At 35.1% G+C, this 24431-nt stretch overlaps 1 protein-coding gene across 6 annotated transcripts in view; it reads left to right on the top strand.

Moving 5' to 3' along the window:
* Positions 1-24431, top strand: part of RPS6KA3 (ribosomal protein S6 kinase A3) — a 103971-nt gene that overhangs the window by 2374 nt on the left and 77166 nt on the right. The window contains exons 2-3 of one of the 6 annotated variants that reach the window (XM_006045388.4): positions 20535-20628; positions 21612-21648. The exons of 2 other annotated variants lie outside the window; for them this stretch is intronic. Coding sequence is in view for 1 of the 4 variants with exons in the window: in XM_006045387.4 (XP_006045449.1) it covers positions 9910-9921 (12 nt within the window). In the remaining 3 variants the exon portion in view is untranslated. Of the gene's footprint in view, positions 1-9894; positions 9922-20534; positions 20629-21548; positions 21649-24431 lie in introns of those variants that run through there. 3 more of the 6 variants (XM_025275998.3, XM_025276000.3, XM_006045387.4) reach the window with 3 other exon arrangements.

The following is a 24431-nucleotide window of genomic DNA, read 5'->3' as shown; positions in this document are numbered from 1 at the left end:
ATTTAAGATTCCACCTGATCCTTTTTCTATGCAGCATGCATTTAGCTAAAGAAAACACAAAACTGATGTTTACTTAGCACTTACTATATGCCAGATACTGTGCTCATGCTATTTCATCCTTCCAATCCCCCCAACAGAGTAGGATCTTGGTCTCCGTTGTTACAGATTAACAAACTGATTTCAGAAGTTAAGGGCACAAAGATTATAAATAGTAAATGGCAGAGCCATAATTCAAAGCCAGGTGAATATAATTCATGTGCTTTACTTTATACTAGGGTAGATGTTTCATATCTTTTGTGGAAAAAATCAGTACAAACAAATAAGCCAATAGTTAGAGGCCATGTATTTTTCAGAAACAATTATGGTATTATAAGATGTCTCATTTGTTAAAGCTTACTTATTTCAGTTACTGTCATGGTTTCCAGACCCTGGCAGATAGGTTTCCACAACTTGCCATTTTCAAGTAATTTTCTTGAAATTCTGGCATAAGGTATTTCAATCAGAGCCAGTGTTGCCTAGATTTATTAAAATTAGATTCTAACAAATTGCCTTTAGATATTTTATTGCTTTTGCTTATTCAGCTGTTTCAAGTAAATTACTTCTGACACAAATATGAAAATATTGAAACCAGTAAGAAGAAGGTTGAAAATTTTCATTTGGATGTATAATATTGGACTTAGTATTATGCCATCTTCTCCCCAGTAAGTTCTTATCAGTGAATAATTGTATTTTATTAGAGTAAAATCATTTTTAAAAAGTCATTGAGTAAAAACACCAAAATGTTTCTCATCAGGCTAAAAGATTTCAGGGTCCTTCTCTATAGAGATTTACATTTATAGTCTCTTCCTTAGGAGACTGAATTCTTCAAAGCTGAGACTTTTTTTTTCTTCTCTATATCCTTAGCACTTGACACAGTGCCTGGCATATACATAATATAGGCCCCCTAAATGACCAGTGAGTTAATTATGAAGGTCAGGAATAGGGTAATTGTCAGTCTTATTTCTATTCTTACCATTTTAATCTTAAATTGAAATATGAGCAATCTTAAAAGAACTGAGTGCTTCACCAAAAGTACAGGCAGTTTGTTGATTCCTTTATATATCTTCTTGACCTCATATGGGTCTCATAGTGCTCAAAACAAAAAAACCCTTGTGGTTGAACTCAAACATGGGTCAGAACATGATAGGCTAGAACTATGCCAAATGTTTAAAGAAGCAAATTTAGACTAATAAAGGAAGTACTATGTAAGCAAAGTCAAGGTTGGTACAAGATTAAAAACAAAATACCTTCCTAAATGCTCCAGGTTAATTCAAAACTCTAATGAATTATTTAAGATGGTAGTGTGTTTTTGAATATTTGACGGTTTAGGAGATGGATATCAAGGGATTGTGGTTAATCAGTTCTACAAACTCCAGCCTCTGTTCTTAGGGACATTTACTGAATCTTAAGCCTAACTTAAAGTGACACTTTCTCAGTTTTAGTAAAGATAAATTATAGTAAACCTAAATATGAATAATTTTCAAAAAGAATAAAATTAAGGAGATTCTCTTTGCTTTATAGAAATGTGCTATGTAAAAATATAATAGCTACTTTGAATTCCTTTAAATAAGATGTACCCATAATGCATTGAAAAATATTAACTATATAAATATTTACAAAAAACAAGACCCTTGTTTTGGAAACCATCTTCACTGGATGTGCAACCATTTGTGATCTCAAAGATTATATTGGCTTCTGTAGTATTTCCACTATATCAATATTAGATTTCTTATATTTCATCTGTAGGGAAAAACATTCTATTAAAGTGTGATCTTTGATTTTGAAAAAAATGTTTTATTAAGTTTCTTTTCCTTTTCCTGTTTCATTTTTACCACTTTTCAGGTTTTTTTCTTTCCCCCAAGTGAAGATCTGAGGAGAGGACAGGTATTGTTACATGTCAACTGTCGAGTAACTGTGACACATTATTGAACACTTTGCTGTTTTCAGTGATTATAATATTAAATATCAGTTTTTTAAAACTAAATTTAGGAAACTTTGCTTTATTTTGGCAGCTTGATCCTATACTAATGGGGTTAATCCAAAATGAGAAACTTCTTTGATACATTTAAATTTTAAGATAAAGAGAGAAGCCTATCCAATTAAACAGGTAAAGGCAGACTGCCTTTTCATCATTGTTTCTGGAAATCACAATGAGTATATCTTATTTTTATATGAAAAGAGTGGCATAATTGGGATGTGCACCCTTGACCAAGGACATGACATTTGGTAAATTATAGAATGATCAAAAATATAGCAGATCATTTATCAGAAGTCTGAATTGCAAAAGAGTTGTTGTAAAGATTTTTTTTTAATTTATCATCCATTAAAAAATGTATGCCATTGTGATCATTGACAAGATTCGCTCTAGAGTTCCATACTCGGGGACGTGTGGTCTGCTGGGCTGTGGACGATGGGTGGCCTCACGTGGCCCAGCTTGTCCAGTGCAGACTGAGTGTCTTAGACCCAGTGCTTTCAGGTTACAGTGTACAACAGTGACATCTTGGTGGTCTCTTGGTAATGCATGAGTGTAATAGTGCTCAGTTGTTTGTTTTTTGGTGGATAACAAGTTTTAAAGCATTGGAATGCAAGTGAGTAAATGTAATATTTTATACATCCCACTCCCTATTTCACATAATAGGAAGAAAAAAAACAAGTAATTGCATTTTAATACTTGGCATTAGAGTTATACCGGCATCACATCCCCCGCCACCTGAGGAGTTGGTAACAGTTTCCTGTGTCATTAATCTGGAACAATTATCGAATCTCAGTTACTCTAGTTTTTCAATTTTATACCAAATAGCAAGATAACTAAATCTTAATTGTTAAGTAAAGTGTGTCAGTTAACAAAACAAACACAAATATATATGTTATATAAAACAGTATAAAATGTATCCATATAAAACATAACTATCATTCAATGCATTTGGCTATTTCAAGCAAATACGTTAGTTACTAGCAATTAAATATTTCAATTTTACTTATTCCACTTTGTGGGATAATTTGAATGTATGGCAAAGTGTTAAAGAACAGACTTTGCAGCCATGAAGATCTGGGTTTGAGCCCTGCCTCTACCACTTAATATCTTTGTAATCTTATGCAAGTTATTTAAAATCTCTATGCTTTAACATTCTAATCTGTAAAACAGGCATAAAAATAATACCTACTTTATTGGGTTGTGATGGGAATTAAATGATAATATATGTAAAGCATTTGGTTCAGTACATGGTTTAAGTGTTTAATAGTTATAATGAATCATCTCTCAAACAGAACTATTTTAGTAAATTCTGTATTTTTTTTCTGGGGTAGTTTTTCCAGAATCAAACAGAACAATTAAAAATCGTTTATTTGGTTGACCTGTTTTAAAAGAACCTTTGTAATATCGGAATATAATTGTAAGGGTAAGGTGAACAGAAATCTCTTGAATCTTACCCTTTTTTGTATTGTTCCCCTCTTCGATAGTGTCTTTAAAGGGGGAAAACAGATAAATAACATTTTGAGGAGTATGTGTGGAAGGAAGAAAGGAAAGTATGTTCATATTTCAATAATGCTTAAATTGGAAGCCCTCTCACAATCCATGGCATGTCATTTAGTTAGTAGTTTTTTTCCCTTAGTGATATATAAAATAATAGTGTATCTTAACACATGATGGTATCTAGTAATTGATGAAATATGATATACTGTATATGTCAGCCTCTTGAAGGAGGTATGTCTGTGAAGAAATAAACTTAATACGTAGTATCAATAGGTAGAATTTTAACTCACTCTAAAAAGTAACAAAACAAAATGTGTGCGTCTTTTTATATTTTAGGGTCACTTCTGTTAATTTCCTTTTTTAGGGACAGAAATTAATACTGCACACCTCCCTCCCCATTACTATAACCATGTTTGTTTTGGTTATTTGATTATGCCATGAGTAGCTGGGTTTTCCTGTCTAGAAATACAATCCTTTGGATTTTATTCTGTTATGTGATACTGGTACGTAAGCAACTTTCAATAGTGCATATGGTATTTTCAACTGAGAAGTCTCTGAAAATTTGCAAAATGTGTCTGTGTCCCAACAACCATCTTCTCCCTCCAACACACACACACACACACACACACACACACACAGCATCATGACATAATCAAGTAAATTTGAGGGTTGTGGAGTTAAATGAGATGTGACCAATGTCTTTACTGCCCAACATCTTAGAAATTTAAGATGATGTACATGATGAATCTGCAAAAAGGAAATATCTCAAAGCATTTGAGACTTGATGTCAGCACCCTTTTTTCGTGAACCGTCTATTGAAGTCTCAAAGGACATAAGTGCTTTGCAGAACACAATTTTGGAAAGTCTGATAACTATAGTAATAGGATCCAGTATTGCCTGGAAACAAGCTGTTATGTTTAATTGACTGTATCAAAGCTTTTTTTTCTGTAACTGTCAAAGTTTTTGTTTCATTTTGAAGTCTTTCTAAATTAATTTGTGTAACAATTTTCCGTCTTAATAGTGGACTAAAATTTAAATACAATAATTTAAATTAAAGTTTTAAATAATTTAAACTTTTAAAAGCCAATGTTCTGAAATTAGTGGTCATATTCTATCTTAATATCAAGCTAATTGCCCCTACTAAATGGCCCCCTTATTGACTTGCTGTGTAACTTATTTTTAATATTCAGAGTTTTTAAAAAATTTATCACTTGCTACTTAATGCTGCTGTCAGTCTGTCTACCTGTCCCATTCTTTTTTAATTAATTGCTTCAAACTTACTAGAAAATAGCTAGGATTAATAATATTTTGATGCAGCTGTTTTTAACTTGGGAATACTGTTACTTCATCTTTTAAAAAATTTACACTTACAGCTTACTAAATAATGTAAGGGCTTCCCTGGTGACTCAGATGGTAAAGAATCAGCCTGCAGTGCAGGAGACCCAGATTTGATCCCTGGGTTGGGAAGATGCCCTGGAGAAGGGAATGGCAACCCACTCCAGTATTCTTGCCTGGAGAATTCCATGGACAGAGGAGCCTGGAGGGCTACAGTCCATGGGATTGCAAAGAGTTGGACACAACTGAGTGACTAAAACTTTCACAAATAATGTAAAATGACTTTCTTAGCCTTTTTCTGATCTCTGTCCATCATGTACACATACCTCTGGAATCAGGGATGTTTGATGGACATATTACCTACTAACAAGCTGATTTTGTTTCAACCTACCATAGTGGAATAGCTCAATTACTGGTATTACCTACTCTGAATCTTTACCTTCTTCTCCTGAAGGTGTCAGCTAGAAAGAAATGTGAATGAACTAAAGATCAGCCAGCTGCAAGACTGAAAGCTAGCCTGCTGTCCCACCTGGAGTCAGCTCTCCACATTGTCTTTTGGAGGGTATTTGTGTGTGTGTGTGTGTGTGTGTGTGTGTGTGTTCCCCATGAAACAGTGCTAGTTCCCTGAATATTACATAACCATACATTTATGTGTAAATCCAAAAGCATTTTTATACTTCCTATTATTCTTTTCCTCTATTAGTATAAATAGAATTACAGCAGTAGCATAACTTAAGTCAGATTTGCCTGTCTTAACTAATATTCTATCCATGGTCTCTTACATACCTTAAAAACTAATTATGTTTTATCCACCGTGTGAATTGATTTTTATAATCTTACATGTGATGATGATCTCATCTTCATTTCTGACCTGGTCATCTAGATTTCTGTGAGCTTACCTCTAATCCTTTGGGCCACAAAACTTGTTATAGGAAATTTGGTTTAGTCATTTGATATGAGTTAGAAGCAGATGTCAAATGATAACCTGAAACAAAAGTTCATTTTGACATTAAGAGATTGAAGTACATCTCAAGTGCAGTGTTTGGGGAGATATCTTCACTCCAGAAATCTTGTAGAATCTATACTAAAAACCTCAGTTATGCAGGATCTTATTTTGCTTCTTCACATTTAGGAGCAGAAGAGTGTATCTGAAAACAATATAAAATGATAGAGATTCACTTAAACAACTTCTAGACAGGCACTGTTTGGTCGCCACTAGCTATATGTGGCTATTGAGCACTTGAAATGTGGCTAGTATGAGGAACTGAATTTTTTAAATTAACTTTAAAATTTTAATAGTAACCTGTGGCTATTGGCTACCACATACAACAGTACAATTCTAGGTTATAGAATACAAGTTGAATCCTTTTTTCTACACCAGTGTTTTTCAACTCTACCTTCTATTGCTTGTATTTTAAACTTAATAGGCTTAATGCTTTTTCTAAATGAAAAGTATATTGAATATGCTTTTTCAAATTATGTTTAATCAGCTTTGTCTTGTCTATCTTCTACCCTGAAGATTTTGATAAGTGATACATGTACCTCAAATAACCATTCTGCAATTTATACAACTCTACTAATTTTACGGTGACATTCTCATTCAAGTGGTAACATCGAAGCATTGGGGAAATTTGGCAATCCGAAATGGTGCCTTTTGTTCACTATACTGTACTAATAAATACTGGGAAAGTAGATTGATACATCTTAGAGATTAACATTTACTGAATGCCTTTTCTTTGACTGGGGTTTCTCTGGTGGCTCACATGGTAAAGAGTCTGCCTACAATGCAAGAGACCTGGGTTTGGTCCTTGGGTCAGGAAGATCCCCTGGAGGAGGAAATGGCAACCTACTCCAGTGTTCTCGCCTGGAAAATCCCATGGATGGAGGAGCCTGGCGGGCTATCATCCACGGGGTCGCAAAGAGTCAGACGTGACTGAGCAACTAACAACTCTCTCTGTTTTCTTTGACTAGACGCTTTGTGTGTATCAACTTGAATGAGATAGATGTAATTAACCTCAACTTACAGATGAGGAAACTGAAGCCTAGAGAGGTTAAGTAACTTGCTCATGATTGCACAGCTATTAAGTGGAGGAGGCAGAGTTCAAACACCAAGTCTCACAGATTGAAAATTCCATTGATTTTCCGCTAGACTGCCCGGCTTTGGTTGAGAACAGCATATAGGTGAGTGACTGAGTCAAAATGACATCTCCTCCTAAGGGAGAAAGGGTCCATATGGTTTGTACTGAGCACATGTTTTTATGGGAATGTATAGGTAGACTTAGAAAAGCAAAATGGATATTACTCTTCAAATAGAGCTTGGATAAAATAACCTGTGAGCTGGCTTGAGAAACAGCATTTTTGACATTGTATGGGAAATTTTTACAATTTTTAAGCTGTCTTACAAGTGAGAATTTGAAACAAAAACTACTGTACTTGAAAAAGGAGGTTTGCCCAGATGTAACTTAACCCCTCTCCATACAGAAGGCCCTAGGTGTGTGCTTGAATAACTGCTGTTTTTTAATTGCAGCTTATTAAATCATTACCTCTTTATATTTGCATCTTCTTTTCAGAAAAAAATCTATTTAACTTTCCCTCAGAGTGCCAGAAAACAGGGTCTGACTGAGCCTGAAAAAGTTGCCAATTATCTTGCTACAGTGAAAGAAAAGGAAATTTAAAGAAATGTTACACAATCATTGGTGGCTTTTTTTCACGCTTTGGGTTTTTTTAACTGTTAGGTTAAAGAGCCCCAGTTAATCTTTTTAAAAAATTGAGATATGATTTATATGCCACAACATTTCACTCTTACGAAGTATGTAATTCAGTAGTCTTTAGTATAGTCATAAAGTTGTGCAACCATCATCACTATCTGATTTCATAACTTTTTCATCACCCCCAAAATCCCGTACTTGTTAGCCAGTTACTCCCTATTCACTCCTTCCCCCAGCCCCTGGTGACTAATAATCTAATTTCTGTCTCTGTAGATTAGTCTCTTATGGACATTTCATATTAATGGAATTATATGATATGTGGCCTTTGTGTCTGGCATCATTCATTTAACATAATGTTTTCAGGGTTCATCAGTGCTGTAGCATATGTATCAGTGCTTCACTTTTATGGCTGAGTAATATTCTGTTGCATGGTTATAGCAATTTTGTTTAACCATTTATCTGTTGATGGGCATTTGAATTGTTTCCACTTTGGGCTATTATAAATGCTGTGAACATTTGTCTACAAGTTTTTATGTGAATATGTTTTCAGTTCTCTTGGGTATATGCCTAGGAGTGGAATTGCTGTGTCATATGGTAAGTCTGTATTTAATTTTTTGAAAAACTGGCAAATTGTTTTCCAACTGGTTTGTACCATTGAAAGTACTGATGCTGAAGCTGAAACTCCAATATTTTGGCCATCTGATTAGAAGAACTGACTCATTTGAAAAGACCCTGATTCTGGGAAATATTGAAGGCGGGAGGAGAAGGGAACGACAGAGGATGAGTTGAAGGGCGTCACCGACTCAATGGACATGAGTTTGAGTAAACTCTGGGAGTTGGTGATGGACAGGGAGGCCTGGCATGCTGCAGTCCATGGGGTCACAAAGAATCAGACACGACTGAGAGAGTAGACTGAACTGAACTTGTACCATTTTACATTCCCATCAGCAGTGTATGAGAGTTTCAGTTTCTCCACATCCTCACCAACACTTGTTATTGTTTTTTCATTATAACTACCCTGTTTGTGTGAAAGTGGTATCTCATTGTGGTTTTGATTTACATTTCTGTAATGAAGGAGGATGTGAAGGATTTTTCATGTGTTCATTGTCTACTTGTATCCATAATTCTTGCGCATGTTTTGTTGCTGATTAGGGAGCTTAAATGGAGTTTTACTCTAATGCTAATATAGAAGATGCTTACTTATGTCATGCTATATACATTGTTCTCAGAAAACTTAGTTTCAGTTTGTACTTTTAAAAGATTTGCTTCATTTTTAGAGGTGATAAAAAGCTTTTTCTAAATAGCTTTCCAACTGAGTGAATAGAGACCTACATTCTGTGGAAATATCTTAGGCTACCTCATCACCTGGGCCCACCTCCCAGCTAGAGCAGAGTTTCTAAAGAAACACATCTAGGAGTAAAAGATTAATTTTAAAATATTATAGAAAGAAAGCAAAAATTGAGGTGATATTTTTCCTTACAGTCCCTTCAGCCTTCAGTCGTGTTATACTGTAGTTTCTTACTTAAAGCAAGACTATAGCAATAAATCAAAGACCAATCAAAACAAAAAGTCTACAATCTCTGAAATTAAATATAAATAAATGAATTTTCAAGAATCCATCTCTTAATGTGAGATATACAGATGTTTCATTTAAAGAAGTAAAAATGCAAAGCAAAACCCCTGTTTGCCTTCTTTCCTTCAAGTTCCTGTTGGCTCTTCGTATAATTCAAGAATAGCTATCAAAATGGATGTTGGTAGCAGTAAGGGGAGTTACTTAGAGGTGTCACTGGCAAGTTAAAAATAAAATTTGCTTTAGAGTATTAAAAAGAAGAGCTCAAAATGAGTTTCAAAGTGATCTTTCCCCCCTGGCTGTTCTGAGTTTGTGTAGTATATTACTAGGTGATAATGAATAGAGTTCTTTCCTTTGGAATATTACAATGTGAAATTATTGAGGTGGACAGACAGTTGAATAACATTAAGCAAGCTAAGTTTGCTAGGAACAATATAAACATAATTGGATCTTTAGGGGGAAATTATGATTTATGATGTTATAGCGGTTTTCCATAGTGCATTTTTAACCATAATGTGGAAACTTAGAAAATAAATGTTATTACCCCAGACACCCAATAAAGTTTCTTTTAACATGTACACACACACACACACACACACACATGTTATTTCAACATAAAAAGTAGTCATTTGGAGGAGACTTCTGTTTATGCCAAGATGGAGGAGTCTTTTTTTTTTTTCCTTAGGTCTTCCTTTACAACTAAAACACCTAACAAACAAGCACAGAAACACTCTGAAATGTGGAAATAAGAAGGCAGACTGCCTGCAGACTTTGAGACTAAAGGAATGACACAAATAGTAAGTTTTCTGGGTGTTCTTATCACCTCCCATATATCCTGGAGGGTGTTGTAAAAGCCTCCAACTTGGAACCAACAACAGGCACAGACAAAACGGACTCCAAGAAAAGCCAATTCTCTTTAACCAGACTGGGGGGGAAGGGTAGGCTAACAACAGTAAACCTTTTTGGCAACACCCACCCTACTATAGCCAAACACCAACAGAAAAACCCCACCCTACTTCCTAAGCAGCAAGTGGCAGTACTTGGATTCCTCCACCCCATGGTGTTGGCTGGGCAGCTGAGGGACCTCATCTTCCCTTCCTGCCTAGCAAAAGCAGACAGCACTTTGATTCCCCCTGCTGGGTGGTTTTGGCAGGTTGTGCAGGGACCCAATATTCTCTCACCGCCACCCCTGTCCCACTCCATACAGAAGGAGGTAGTGTTCTCACTAGAGTAGTGTCTGTGGGTCCAGCAACCACTGAGCCTCCACCCCAACCTGAAAGAAGTGAGACATAACAAGGTAGTGTGAGGCAGGGCTAGTCCTGGCTAAGCCTCCCCACTGCCCTGTGTTAGTGAAGTGTTGAGCCTTCACCCTCACCCAGCATCAACAAGGTAGAGCAAGATGGTTGGAGATGGCCTAGTCAACACTGCTTCCCCCTCCCCTGATGCAGTAAGGCCCAGGTGCCACCCCCATCTGGCAGCTACAAGGCAAAACAGTGGTGGATGACAGGGCTGATTGGCACTCCACTCCCCCCCTCTCCCCTCTCCTGTTGTCAGCTGGGTCTTTAAGGGAGCTGAACTTTTCCTCTCTGCCTTGCAGGAATGAAGCAGTGTGAGTCAACCCTCCACTTCCCCTCTCCCTACTGTCAGTGGGATCTGTCAGGGAGCTGAGCTTACACCCCTACTCTGTGGCAACAGGGTGGTGCGGGTTGGTGCCCCACTTTCACTAGGAACAAGAGTGAAGCTGAACTTCCATCCCACCCATCTGCAAAAAGGCAGTGTGAGTCATTGCTCTACTTTTGCCAGGGTGGTGTTGGCGGAGCCCAGCAGGAAGCTGAACATACACACTCACCCTGCCCTCACACTACACCTCAGCTGGTAGACTGCCTGCTAAAAAAGAGTAAATAGGATCCAGAGTCTTAAATTCTCCAAAATGTCCATTATTGCAGTTGAAGTTTGCTTAAGAATTAGGAAAATCATACCATGAATGAGAAAAAAAGGCACCAGATACCAATAGTCAGATGCTTTAGATGTTGGTTGTCTAACAAGGATTTTAAAACAGCCAGTATAAAAATTTGAAACAAATGAATTAGTCTCAGAAAAGAAATAAAGCAGAAAATTGACATTTTGGAACCGAAAAATACAATAACCAAAATAAACTTACTACATGGGCTCAACAGAGGAACAGAGGGACTTCCCTGGAAGTCCAGTGGTTAAGAATCTGGGCTTCCACTGCAAGGGGCAAAGGTTTGATCCCTGGTCAGGGAACTAAGATCCCACATGTGGCACACTCAAACAAAAAAGAATGGAGATGACTGGAAAAGAATCAATAAAACTGAAGATAGAGTGGTAGAAATTGCTCAATCTGAATATCAGAGTAAAAATAAACCATAAATTAAATGATGAGTATCTCAGGGGTCTGGGGAACATTAACAGGAGATTTAATATTCATGTCACCACAATCTCAGAGCTAGAGAAAAAAGGTGGACTTGAAGAAATAATGCCTGCAATTTCCCCAGTTTGGCAAACGATGCAAACCTACAGATTCAAGAAGCTGATTGAACCCCACATAAGGTAAACCTAAGTAATCCACACCTAGACACATCAAAATCAAACCTTTGGAAATGTGAAATTATTTAATGGCTATAGAGTTTAAATTTTGCAAGATGAAAAAATTCTCAAGATTGGTTGCACAACAATGTGGATATGCTTAACATACTGAACTGTACACTAAAAAATGGTTAAGATGTTAAATTTTACGTTACATGTATTTTACAATTAAATTTTTTTAAAAATCAAACTAAATGACAAAGAATCTTAAAGCAGTTAGAAATGAACTGTTACTTACAGGGGAACAATGATGGAAGCCAGATAGAAATGGCACACTGTATTTTAAGTACTGAAAGAAAAGAACTGGCAACTCCAAATTCTATACTTAGTGAAAATATCCTTCTATCATGAAAGTGCAACCAAAGCAGTCTCAGATGAAGGGAAGCTACGAGAATGTGTCTGTAGTAAGACTGTGAAAGAATGACTGCAGGTAGTTCTTCAAGCAGAAAGGAAGTGATAAAAGAACGATCTGGAACATCAAGAATAACATGAATTCTACATATTTTCTTCCAGAAAATAGATGGGGAAACATCACAAGTCATCTTTTGAGGCCAGTGTTACCCTGATACCAAAACATAAAGACAGTGCAGAAAAGAAAACTACACATCAGTACCCTTAGAAATACAGACACAGAATCCTCAACAAAATATTAGTAATATAAAAAGAACTATACACCATGACCCAAGTGGGTTGTATTCCAAGGATGTAAGACTGATTCAGTATTCAAAAATCAGTTGATGTAGTCCACTGTATTAAACAGTTGAAGAAACATATTTAAAATGTGCAAACACATGATTAAAGACAAACAGATTGGAAAGGAAGAAATTAAAAAATAGTCTCTATTAGCAAGTGACATGCAAGATGAAAAAATTCATCAACCTAAACCTTAATCTTTATACAAAAACTAATCAAAAGTGTATCATGGATTTAACTATAAAACTCTATAAAACATTTAGAATTTAGATAGGAGAAAATCTTCAGGACCGTGGACTGAGGAAAGGGTTCATAGACCAGATACCAAAAGCACAACCCATAAAAGAAAATAAATTGGACTTTATCAAAATTTATAATGTTTGGTCTATGAAGAAGATCCTGTTACAGAGATGAAAAGACAGGTTACAGATGGTGTGAAAAAGTATTTGTACACCTGTTTCTGAGACAGGACTTGTATCTAGAATATATACAAGAACTTTCAAAACGTAACAGTAACAAAGGAAAATAGTCCAATTAGAAATGTCCAGACATTTCATCAAAGAGGCTATATGGAAAACAAATAAGCATATGAAAACATGTCAACATGGTTAGCTATCAGAGAAATGAAAATTAAAATCACAGTGAGGGATATCTGCATGCTTTTTAGAATACTGTTTTGCTGAGATTTCACTTTGGTCTCAGGTTCAAAGGATTTGTTAACAAAATAAGCCACTCATTATATACAAATAAATAATACAAATATTAGAGAATTATCTAGCTTAACTTTCAATAAACTAATATTAAAAGAGAAATAGCAAGAGCAGAGAATACATCACCAAATTGGGTTTTGACCAATATCCAGACTTAAAACAATGCTGCGAAGTCCCATGTCAGCACATCTGGAGTTCCAATTGGGAAAGGGTCCCAGGCAGGGCGTCTGGTCTATGGGTAAGACTTCAAAGATTGCAGTTCAGGATTCAGGATTCCCATTTATAATCCCAGGGTGCAAACTGATTTCATCATCAATCTGTGATGAAATTGCAGCTCTGGTTTTTATGTTAAAGCTGTTGGTTTTGTCATGTAAAAATTGAATGTTGCTAAGCCTGGGGCTTGGTTGCCCAGGCCCCCTCCAGGGGCACAACCATCTCAAGATTCCTCCCCCATCTTATATATGGTGCTGCAAGTCTTGCACTCACAGCAGGCAGTTACTCTCAGTCAGCTCACCATCTGGGCAGTGTCCAGGCAGGTTAGAAGTAAGGTCAGAGGCCTACTCTGCTTTGTCTCTGAAGCCTAATCAAGACTATTTATTTAATTTCCCTAACAAATAGCCAAAATGAAAAATATTAACACTACTTAGTGTTGTGAGGATGTGGACAGACTGGCTCTCTCATATGTTGTTGATGGGGCAGTAAAATGATACAGCCTTTCTGGAAAACTTTGGCCATCTCTTCAAAAACTAAACATACACTTACTGTACAACCCAGCAGTCGCATTCCTGGACATGCGTCCCAGAGAACTGAAAATGCTTGTCCACACAGAAGTCTGTACATACATGTTCACAGCAGCTTGATTTGTAATATCCGAAAGTTGGCAAATGTCCTTCAATGGGCAGATGGTTAAACAAGCTGTGGTATGTTCTCACTGTGGTATACTGGAATACTACTAAACTAAAAGGAATGAATTATTGATACACACTCAAGGGAATTCATGCTGAGTGGGGAAAAGGTACATACCATATGATTCTATTTATATAACATTCTTGAAATGACAAAATTGTAGAAATGGAGACTAGATTAGTGGTTGCCAGGGTTAGGAAGAAGGGTGAGGGAGAGGTGAATGGTTATAAAAGGGCAACACGCAGGATCCTGGTGGTAAAGAACTGGTATCTTTACTCTGGTGGTAGATACAAGAATCTATACATGTGATAAAATGTGTAACATGAGTGCACAGACACACACGTGAGAACCTGTAAAACCAGTGATATCTGAGTAAGGTCTGGGCATTGTACCAGTATAAATTTCCTGGTCTTTGACAGGAAGTTGTGTAAGATGTAACCATTGGGTTAAGGGTATATGGGACCTCTGTATTATTTTTGCAACTTCCTGTGAATATATAATCATTTCTAATTAAAAAGTTAGGGGAAAAGTTGAGAAAGCATTAGACAAAATTCACTATCTATTATCCATTTAAAACAGTGAAATAGAAATAAAAGAGTGTGTCATTAATGTTATTAAAAAATAGTCTAAAACCAGTAGCCAGCATCATGCTTGATAGAGACATATTAGGGGCAATCTCATTAAAAGTATGCCTACTGTTTTCACCTCTATTTTACATTCTAGAAGAGTTTGCTAATGAAGTTAGACAAAATCAAAGAATATTCAAAAGAAGGATAAAACAAAACTATTCATAGGTGATATAATCATCTACTTAGGTAATCTAAGGAAACCACTAAAAAGGTTTGTTAAAACCAATGATAGTCTAATAAGGTGGTATTAAACAGAGTATATATTTTTAAGTTGATAAATAGTTTTCTTTGTTAGAAATGATAATGGGAAAAGATTTAATTCAAAATAGCAGTAAAAATATTAAGTGTATGGAAATAAGCAAAGGACCAGAACTAAATGAAAGAAAATAGTTGCATTAAAGAATGAGTTGAGAGAAAAGCTATGATTCTTTAAATTACTTTCAACAGGATTTGGTGTTTGTTATTTTCTTGTTTATTTTTTTAAAAATTGAGGGTAACCTTTTCTCTGTCTTGAATGAATATTCCCAGAGTTTTATTATTTTTTTTCTGATTTGTTTAGGTTTTTTTCAGTTTGTAGCTTATCTGGACAGTTAATATAACAATTTGAGTCGAATACTCTTATTAATAGTGTTTATGCTTAATACATGGACAGAGGAGCCTGGTGGGCTACAGTCCATGGGGTCACAAAGAGTTGACACGACTGACTAACATGCTTAATATATATACAGCTAGAATTCATTATCTAGCTGTAATTATAAACTATATTTCTCATTTTTCATATGTAAACCTTGCTGCCATGCCAGGTTGTGTGTAGACGTATGATAATTTTAAATATATGTATCTGTGTACATAAATGCATGCATTTATGTTAATGAATGAGTAGTTTAGATTGTTTTTTCCTAAGTTATTTCAGTTCTAAACTTGTCTAATACACTTCGTGTTAAGATACAGTTGATATTGCTTAGGTGTTAAGTTCTTTTTTATTGTGTATTTGAGCAAGTCCTACATCTTGGTTCTTTTGCAAGCTATTATTGCTGTCTTTTTGTTCGTAAGGGTGTTTGTAAGACTGTGTGTAAGTTTAATTATTTTAATTAACAATTATGTTATCAGTAACATTTTGGGTTCAGTTCAGCAAACATTTAAGCACCACTTGTTTTACCGATGAGGAAACAGTAATTGGTAATTTTGCCAATTTATAGTAAATCTTGCTGTTTATTATAGCAAATAAAGCTTGGGCTTTGAAGCTCAGCATAATGGTGTATCTTTTTTAGATAGGAGGGCTTCATTAATAAGCCTCCAGAAACCAGAAGAAATTATTAGACTTTTCCCTAAGACCTAAATTAGCCAAACCAAGTAATGCATTAGCAAATTACTACTCAGATTTTTAGCCCTAGAAATGGAAGTGGACCCATTAGGGTAAGGGGCTCATCAGAATATTCTTAAGTATTTGCATTTGTCACCCCCTTTGGCAAGATAAGCAGGAGGAGAGAGAGGTTAACACTCACTGAGCAGCCAGAATGGCTAAGCACACTAAACTTGATTACAGCCTCCAGCATAGCTAGTATTCAAATCTTGTAGTTTAGAAAACTAAGACTCATGTTAAGTAGCTTGCCCAAAGTTACACCTATAATAAAGGGCAGAGCCAGGTTCTGAAACTGGATATGTCAGGCTCCAAAGCCCATGATCTTTTCTCTACACTGTGATTTCCCAGACTTACCTAATTACAGGAGTCATCTCAGGTACCTGTTTAAAAAATGAAATACCGAGCCATGGGGCTTCTAGAACTTCTGATTCAGTTTTGGTTTGGGGTAAGGCCAGGTAATGAGTATATTATTAACAGGAGTCTTAGGTGATTCTGATCATCATACATGTTTATGAAATACTGTCAACTCCATGAAGTACCAAGAGGTGGGATTCAAGGTGTTAGGAAGGCAAAAGTTGCATTGGGAGTACACAGAGGAGATTAAAACATAAGTTGACACTGTACTAGTAAAATGAGAACAGTAAGATTGGATTGTGGAAATTATAAAATTGTTTTAGGTTGCTTAATCTGCACAGAAAAACCATGTTTCATTTATTTTATTTTTATTAGTACGTCTCTTTGAAGTGGGGCTTCCCTGGTAGCTCAGTGCTTCCCTGGTAGCTCAGCTTGTAAAGAATCCGCTTGCAATGCAGGAGACCCTGTTTTGATTCCTGGGTCGGGAAGATCCCCTGGAGAAGGGATAGGCTACACACTCCAGTATTCTTGCCTGGAGAATCCCCATGAACAGAGGAGCCTGGTGGGCTACAGTCCGTGGGGTCACAAAGAGTCGGACACAACTGAGTGACAAAGCACAGCACTCTTTCAAATGACAGCATTTGTACATTCCATTCTTTGACGTTATCCTTGTTTACATTGGAATACAAAGCACCCCTAAAGGATACAGATAAAACTGTATTTTGGATGCAGAAAAGAAAGAAGAAACTAGAGTTAGAAATAATGTGCAGAACAGCTTTAAAAACAGAATTAGTAATGTCCTGAGGTGTAAAAAAGCCCACAAAATTTTAAATACTTTTAATCCTTAAAGTCACAGGATTATAATATTTTCAAGCTGGAAGAGCTCTTAGATATCCATATATTTTATGCATGAAGAAACCACAAATCAGAGAGGCTTAAGGGCTTGACTACAGTTGTGTGCTTAGTGGCTTAGTCGTGTCGGACTCTTTGCAACCCCATGCCACCAGGCACCTCTGTCCGTGGGGATTCTTCAGGCAAGAATACTGGAGTGGATTGCCATTTCCTTCTCCAGGGGATCTTCCTGACCCAGGGATCAAACCAGGGTCTCCTGCATTGCAGGCAGCTTCTTTACCATCTGAGCTATGAGGGAAGCCTACACCTAGTGGCAGACAAACTACACACTGGCCAAGATTCCATGAAACTCTTATGGATTGCAGATAAATACCAGAAAATAGTGACTTTTTAGAAATAAATTTAGTAGCAAATCATGTTTACCTTATATTCCCTACTTTATCTGATTTTATGGTTTCTTCCTTTTTAATTGCCCTCGAGAATATGAATGTTTTCAAAGGAATCTTTTTTAGGAGATTATGCAGTTTGAAATATAAACAGACATTTTCAGAACATGTGTTGAGGAAGAATTCTAGTCTTCTCCACTTTTTATTACAAAATTTTATAGAGAAAAATGAGCACAGGTAGTTGCCTATACTTGAACAGTAATAGGGCATTTCTGTGTAGTAGTGTGAGCTTTGGATTCAGATGTGGGTTCAGTTGTCTTATCTGCAAACTGAATACCTCTGTGACCTTGGACAGGTTATTCTCAACTTTTTTCTTCTCTATATAATAACATGACTCATGGTTTATTAATGATTAATTGGGATTAAATGAGAGAATATATGTAACATAGCTAACACTGTACTTTGAACAAAATAATTGCAGAGATAATAGCTATTATTATTTCCTTGAGCCAGTAGTTACTTAGAATAATATAAATTTCTGAATGAGTAATTTATTTCCTTATTCAGTATTTTTTTATCATAATCATAAAATACTGGTACAATTCCTGCTTTTAAGAATTTTGGATTTACCTCATGGCCTGGAACATGGTTCATCTTTATAACTTTATAGACAGTTGAACCCATATTCTTTTCACAGTATAAAATTCAGTATCTACCTATTCTAATGTAAGTTACATCAAATGCTTCATCCTTTTCTATTCATTATGCTAGTTTATGTTAGTGTGCTAAAATTTCCCCTTCTACTTGTTTCCGTTTATTTCATGTCCGTATTTGTGTTTTGTGATTAGGTTAGTCTGTGATTAACTTTTCAGTACTGTTTTGCATTATATTATTTTTAATGACTTGTTTGAAAAAAACACAGGCTAATTGTAGAAAATCTGAAAAAGAGAAATATGCACAAAAGGAAATAAAAGAAAAAATAGAACATCTTTACTCTTACTATGAAATATCATTAGGAAAAGATTTAAACGTGATTGAGTAGGGGTTTTAGAATCAGATTTAGGTTTGAATTTAGGCTTTGCTTATTTGCCTTAGGCAGGATATTAGACTTTTTTACTTATTCAACGAATATTTATTGAGCACCTACTGTATGCCAGCCAGGCATTTTGTTAGGGGCTGAGGATACATGTGCATGTGTGTCAGTGCTTTCAAAGATTGACATACCCGTCTTGACTTCCTCATTTGTAAATTAGTGATAATGCCTCACAGAGTTGTTAGAAGCATCAAAGATGGACTTGCCTAGTGTGTGATAATTGCTCAGTAAATGATAGCAATTATTATTACTGTATGCATTAAGTACTAATTATATTTTTAGTCCAGATCAAATCACCTTTTTAATCAGTTTAAGGTTTTTGCTTCACATTTTATTTTTGGCCTTATTATTGCAAACACTTGCTTTCTTCTTTTTCTTTGTGCTTTTTTATGCTTATCTGTTTTTGTTTGGGTTTCTCTTTAAAGCAGTAAATAATTATGTCAATTTTTTAAGCTTTATAAAAATGCACTAAAGACCATTAAATTTTTATTATCAAGCATTTTGAACACATACCAGAGTAGAGAGAATAGAATAGTGAACCACCATATTTCAATAGCCCAGCCTCAAAGATTATTGACTCATGCCCACTCTTGTTTCATCTGTACTCCCCATCACACACACTACTCTCTCTCTTCCCCTCCCTGGCTCCAGTGGATTATTTTGAAGCTGATATATCATTTCAGACATAAATATTTACATGTGTATTTCTTAAAAGATAAAGAATTTTTTAAACATCTAATTAACATACCATCATCACTCATAAAAACATCAATAATTCTGTAATAGCATCAAATATCCTTTAAGATACTCAGTTTTAAGTAGATACTTTACAGTTCTTAGTGTAAATAGGTGTAAAATAGGAATTATTTCCATCATCTTATTTTAACTTTTTTATTCTTGTGGCTTGGTTTCTTTCTGCTGCCTTATGGATTCTTTTGTTTGAGGAGGTTATGAAAACTTGAAGAAAGAATTACAGAGCTGGAAAGACTTGGGTTTGAGTCTTGCTTCTGCCATTCACTAATTAACTTTGCTGAACCTTGGTTTCCTCATCTGTAAAATAGGGGTAATTATACCTACCTCATGTGCTTAGGGTTGAATGGGATGCCTACGTAAGGCACTGTTCACAGTCTTTGCCAGTTATTATATTCTCCACTGATTTGGACTGCAATAAATAATTATAATTTCTCAGTTGTTTCATGGTTTTTCAAAGCATTCCAAAGTTTATTAGCTAGTTACTAAAAGCAGTGGTTTTTAAATGTCTTTTTAGGAAAGACAGAATTTAGAATCTTAGTTTTTCCTTTCTTCCACTACCTCTTTTATTTTCAGTCCACTTTATTTTATCAAAAACTTGCTAAAGTTTTATATTGTTTATATACTTGTATCAGTTATTTATTCTTCATTAGTGACCCTTTCTCCTTTATTGGGGTTAATTATTTTATTCAGTTATTTCTAGATACTAAGTTGGTGTCAATATACTTTACCAATTCTTTCCTACCTCAGTATTTTTGAATTCTTATTTTGATTCTCTTTCAATGGTCTAAGATATACCTTTGAACAGTTCATGAAAAAAGGTACTACCATGGTGGTGAAATTTTATAAGACTTTGCAGAACTAAGAATAATTTCCTGTAACTTTTGGATGTGAAGAACTGGGACAAGGTATAAAATTCTTAGATCCTAACTTTTCCCTTTTAACTCTGTGTAAGTCATTACTTCATTGTCTTCTGGCATTTTATTGTTGCAGAGGAGAAATCTGAGGTCAATATGATTTTAGTTCCTTTGAAAATAACCTATTTTTTTCTGCTTGTATGCTTGTAGGATTATATCTTTATCCTTGACATTTAAAAACATTTGCCAGGACATGTCTTGGTGTTGATGATCTCTGTTGAACCTTCTCAGTCTCCAGTCTCAGGTATTTTTTTTTTCAGAACTGGAAAGTTTTCTTATACTTTTGATTGATTAAACTGCTGGTTTTTCTTTAGGAGCATCTGTTATTCATAGATTATTTCTACGTCTGTCCTCCATAGTTTTTTAATCTTTTCTTTCCTTTTTTTTTTCATTTACTCAAGTTTGTCCTCTGTGGCATGGATTCTGTTTTCTGCAGTGTCAGTTCTGATACTTGCTATTCATAATGCAGATTTAATTTTGGCTACCATGTTTTCATTTCTTTATTCTTATCTCAACATACTCTTGTTTCATAAGCAGAATTCCCCTTAGGGGTACACTCCAAAAAAATGAGATGGATTCAGGCCTAAAGACTTATTTATTTTCTGAGGCCACAACCACAGGAAACCATCAGAGAGGAAAAAAAAAAGCTTCTGAAAGATTCTTCTAAAACTTAATAATGTAAATATAACCAGTGGTCATTCCTACCCTAGTCTATAAAATAGAATAGTCTTGAGTACTAGCAGACCTTTAGTTGCTAGAGGAATAGCAAAGCCCATGTAATGGCACCTTAGCTAGAAATAAATGGATTTTTCTAATTACATTGATTGTTTTTTCTCTTTATAAAATAATATATAATAAATGCATATAATTTTGAAAATACAGTACAAAGAAGAAAATTCTATGACCCAGGTAACTACTGATAAGATTTTATATGTTTTCCAGTTACATGCACACATGTTGGGAGGGGGTGTGCAAAATTGGGATCATATGATTTAGTTTTGTATCCTTTTTAACTTAATATATTGCAGTCATATTTTTACATCATTAATTTTTATTTGAGGCCCTGATTTTAACCATTGCATAGTATTACTACATATGAATAGATGTATTATGCTTTATTAACCAGTCCCCTGTTGGTCATTTAGATTGTTTTCTATTTTTCAGTATAATGAGTATGATGAATATCACTGTACATAGTCTTTATGCACATCTCTGATATTTCCTTAGGATAAATGAGGAGCTGATTCTTAATCCTGTCACATTGGTAAGGATTATATACATTCCTTATTAAGAATATAAAATGCTTGTTTCTTATTGTTTCAATGTGATTGCATAGAAGATTCTTTGGATTCTGAACAATTTGATGCTATCTTAACTGAAGTTTTAGAGAGGTTTCTCATGCTTCATCGTCAGCACCTTCATGGAAATCCTCTGCCATATGCTTTGGGCAGGAAAACCGCTGCTGATATCAGGGAGTTTGGAAGGCAGATATACTTGTGGAAACTTGAGGATGGTTAAAAAAAAAAAAAGGCATGGTTCTTGTTTATATCTACAACCTGGATCTCCAGATTAGTACACTAAGGCTCTGGCCCTGTTCTTTTCCTCCTCCCTTCCTGTTGTTTTAGGCTGTTCTCTATGAGGAATTCTTTTCTCCCAATGTTCATATGTATATTTCATTTCTAGGTGGTAGGATGTCACGAGATGATATGTCCTGCTAAGTTCAAGGTAGCATTTATGAGTCACAAATCATTTTTGTAGTACTAGTGTATTTGTGCAAGATGGTCTTCTGCTAGACTCAGTGTATTTTTTAAAACTTATTTTATATTTAGTGATAGCAAACTACCAAGCAGCCTAGAAATGTGCATGGTAGTAACACACCATTACAGCAAAACAATCTGTTTAATAGGGTTGCTTAAAATTAAAAAAAATTTTAATTAGAGAAATATTCTTGATTTTAACATTTTTAAAATTTTCCTTAAAATACTTTGCAATATTCTAGAAGTCCTGAAACCTTGGTTCAGAATTACTGATTTGAACTGAGGCTAACAGTCTCCTTTGTCTGATTTGTTCTGGTGAGACCCATATTGTATGTTATTCTAATTTTTGACTTTTACACATTCAAACTACCAGAGTAAAGCATGATTAGCATTTCCTAACCTTTTCCAGTATTTCACATAATATTTGCATATGTACAGTCTGCCAAGCTCTGTGATTTTTTGGCTGGAAGGCATTATGGTGGGATGAGAGAGGATAAATACGTTTGCCTCGCATTTAAACTATTCTTTTTCACTCGTACTCATTCTTTAGCCACATTGTATAAAAATATATCACACATATGAATGATCTCTTCCACCCTGCTTGGCAGGAAATTGGCTGTGTAAGTGGTGAAACAGGTATCTCAATACTCTCCTGTACTTCTTCATTGCATTATGACTTTTGGAAGCTAACTGTAGAAATAGAAATATTACACAGTCAATTGAAGGCAAAGAGGGGACAGGAAGTAGCATTTACTGAGCATCTACTGTCCCTTGGTGAGTCCTTTTAATTTCAACAGCCCTGTGAAGTAGATATTATATGCATCTTACAAATGAAAAAACTGAGGCTCAAAATGTTAAGTAACTTAGCTAGTTAACTACAGCAGTAAGTGACAGGACTGGGGTTTAAACCTGCTACTAGCCAGACTCAGAGCACATGTTTTTTTCTATTTGTTTCTTAAAATTAGAGAAATTTTCTTGTTTAATTAGTATTATTTCTTGAACTTTTGAAACTGTAAGTATTACAATAGTGAGTCACATTAGTGGTCCATGTAACCTAATCTCTAGTGAAGTCAAGAGTCCTTTTTCAGAAGGGAAAATTCTTAGCCACAGAGGTAATTATCCTCATTTCTAAATAGTTAGCATTTGAATCCTTGTTTTGCTGAAGTGATATAAAAGGTTTATTGAAGTAAAGTTGCCTTTTAGGGTTGATTTTGGTAACGCTACACTGGTATGTAGGATAAAATTAGCTTTTATATTTCCCTGCTTTAAAAATTAAATTGTTCAAAGTTCTAAATCTTTCATAAACTCAGAAAGGAAGTAGATGTTTTTATTCTCCAATTAAAAATAATTATATAAAAAAAGGCTGAAACATTAGTAGTTTGAAAAAAATGTAGAACATAAAATACCTTTAGATTATATTTTACTTAACTTTTTTCTTAGACCGCTTTGTTAGTATATTGTATTAATTAACCAGGTGGAAAATTCAGAAAAGAGAATGCATTGTACAATTTATGGATTACATAAAGATGAAAATAGTGAAGAAGCTGATTGACAGAGTTGGAATCTAATCTATAGAGGTTGTAGCAATGAATCAGAACTGGAAAAAGATGAATAAAAAAATTTAAGACTCTAAGACTAAGTAACAAGTACAAGATAGAGGATAGAGGGCTTAGTTGCAGTGTAAGTGAAGAAAACAAGAATTTAACCAACAGAAAACAAGAAAGAAATAGTATGACTCAGCAATGTGTTGTGGACATTCCAAAAATAATGCATTTGTGAACTGCATTAATATAAGTGTATTATGTAGAACAAGGGAGGTGATATGCCCTTTACTCTGCATTGGTTATATCAAGGTTACAGTTAATTGCGCACAATTCTCTATACCACCATTTAAGATGAATTGGTTGCATGCTCAGAAAAGAAAGTGGTCTGATCTTCTAAATGGAGTGTTTGAAGGAACTTGAATTATCTAGAAAAGAACAGACTTGAGGTGTTCTTTGAGTTTATGGTCACAGCTGTAGATTTACTTCCATGACTTTGTAGATAGAGTACAGACAAGTTAGTCATCGTGTATTAGTAATCCTCTTAAAAAGAATTTGCATTTGAGGAAAGTTACTATATGAAGAAGAGCATTATCTAGCAGTCAGTGCTTTTCCTGAAATAGTATAGTAAGCTGCCCAGTGAGGTATAGTACTTTCTTGTCCTAATAGTGTTCATAGGTGAGAAGGGGATAGAAAGAATTTAAGCATATGATATGAGTATGTTTGTGTATTTGGAACAGAAAACTAAG

This window comes from Bubalus bubalis, chromosome X, assembly GCF_019923935.1.
Source record: "Bubalus bubalis isolate 160015118507 breed Murrah chromosome X, NDDB_SH_1, whole genome shotgun sequence".
In the NCBI taxonomy this organism is placed as follows: domain Eukaryota; kingdom Metazoa; phylum Chordata; class Mammalia; order Artiodactyla; family Bovidae; genus Bubalus; species Bubalus bubalis.
The sequence above is the reverse complement of the archived record's forward strand: the minus strand, read 5'-3'. Positions and strand labels throughout refer to the sequence as shown.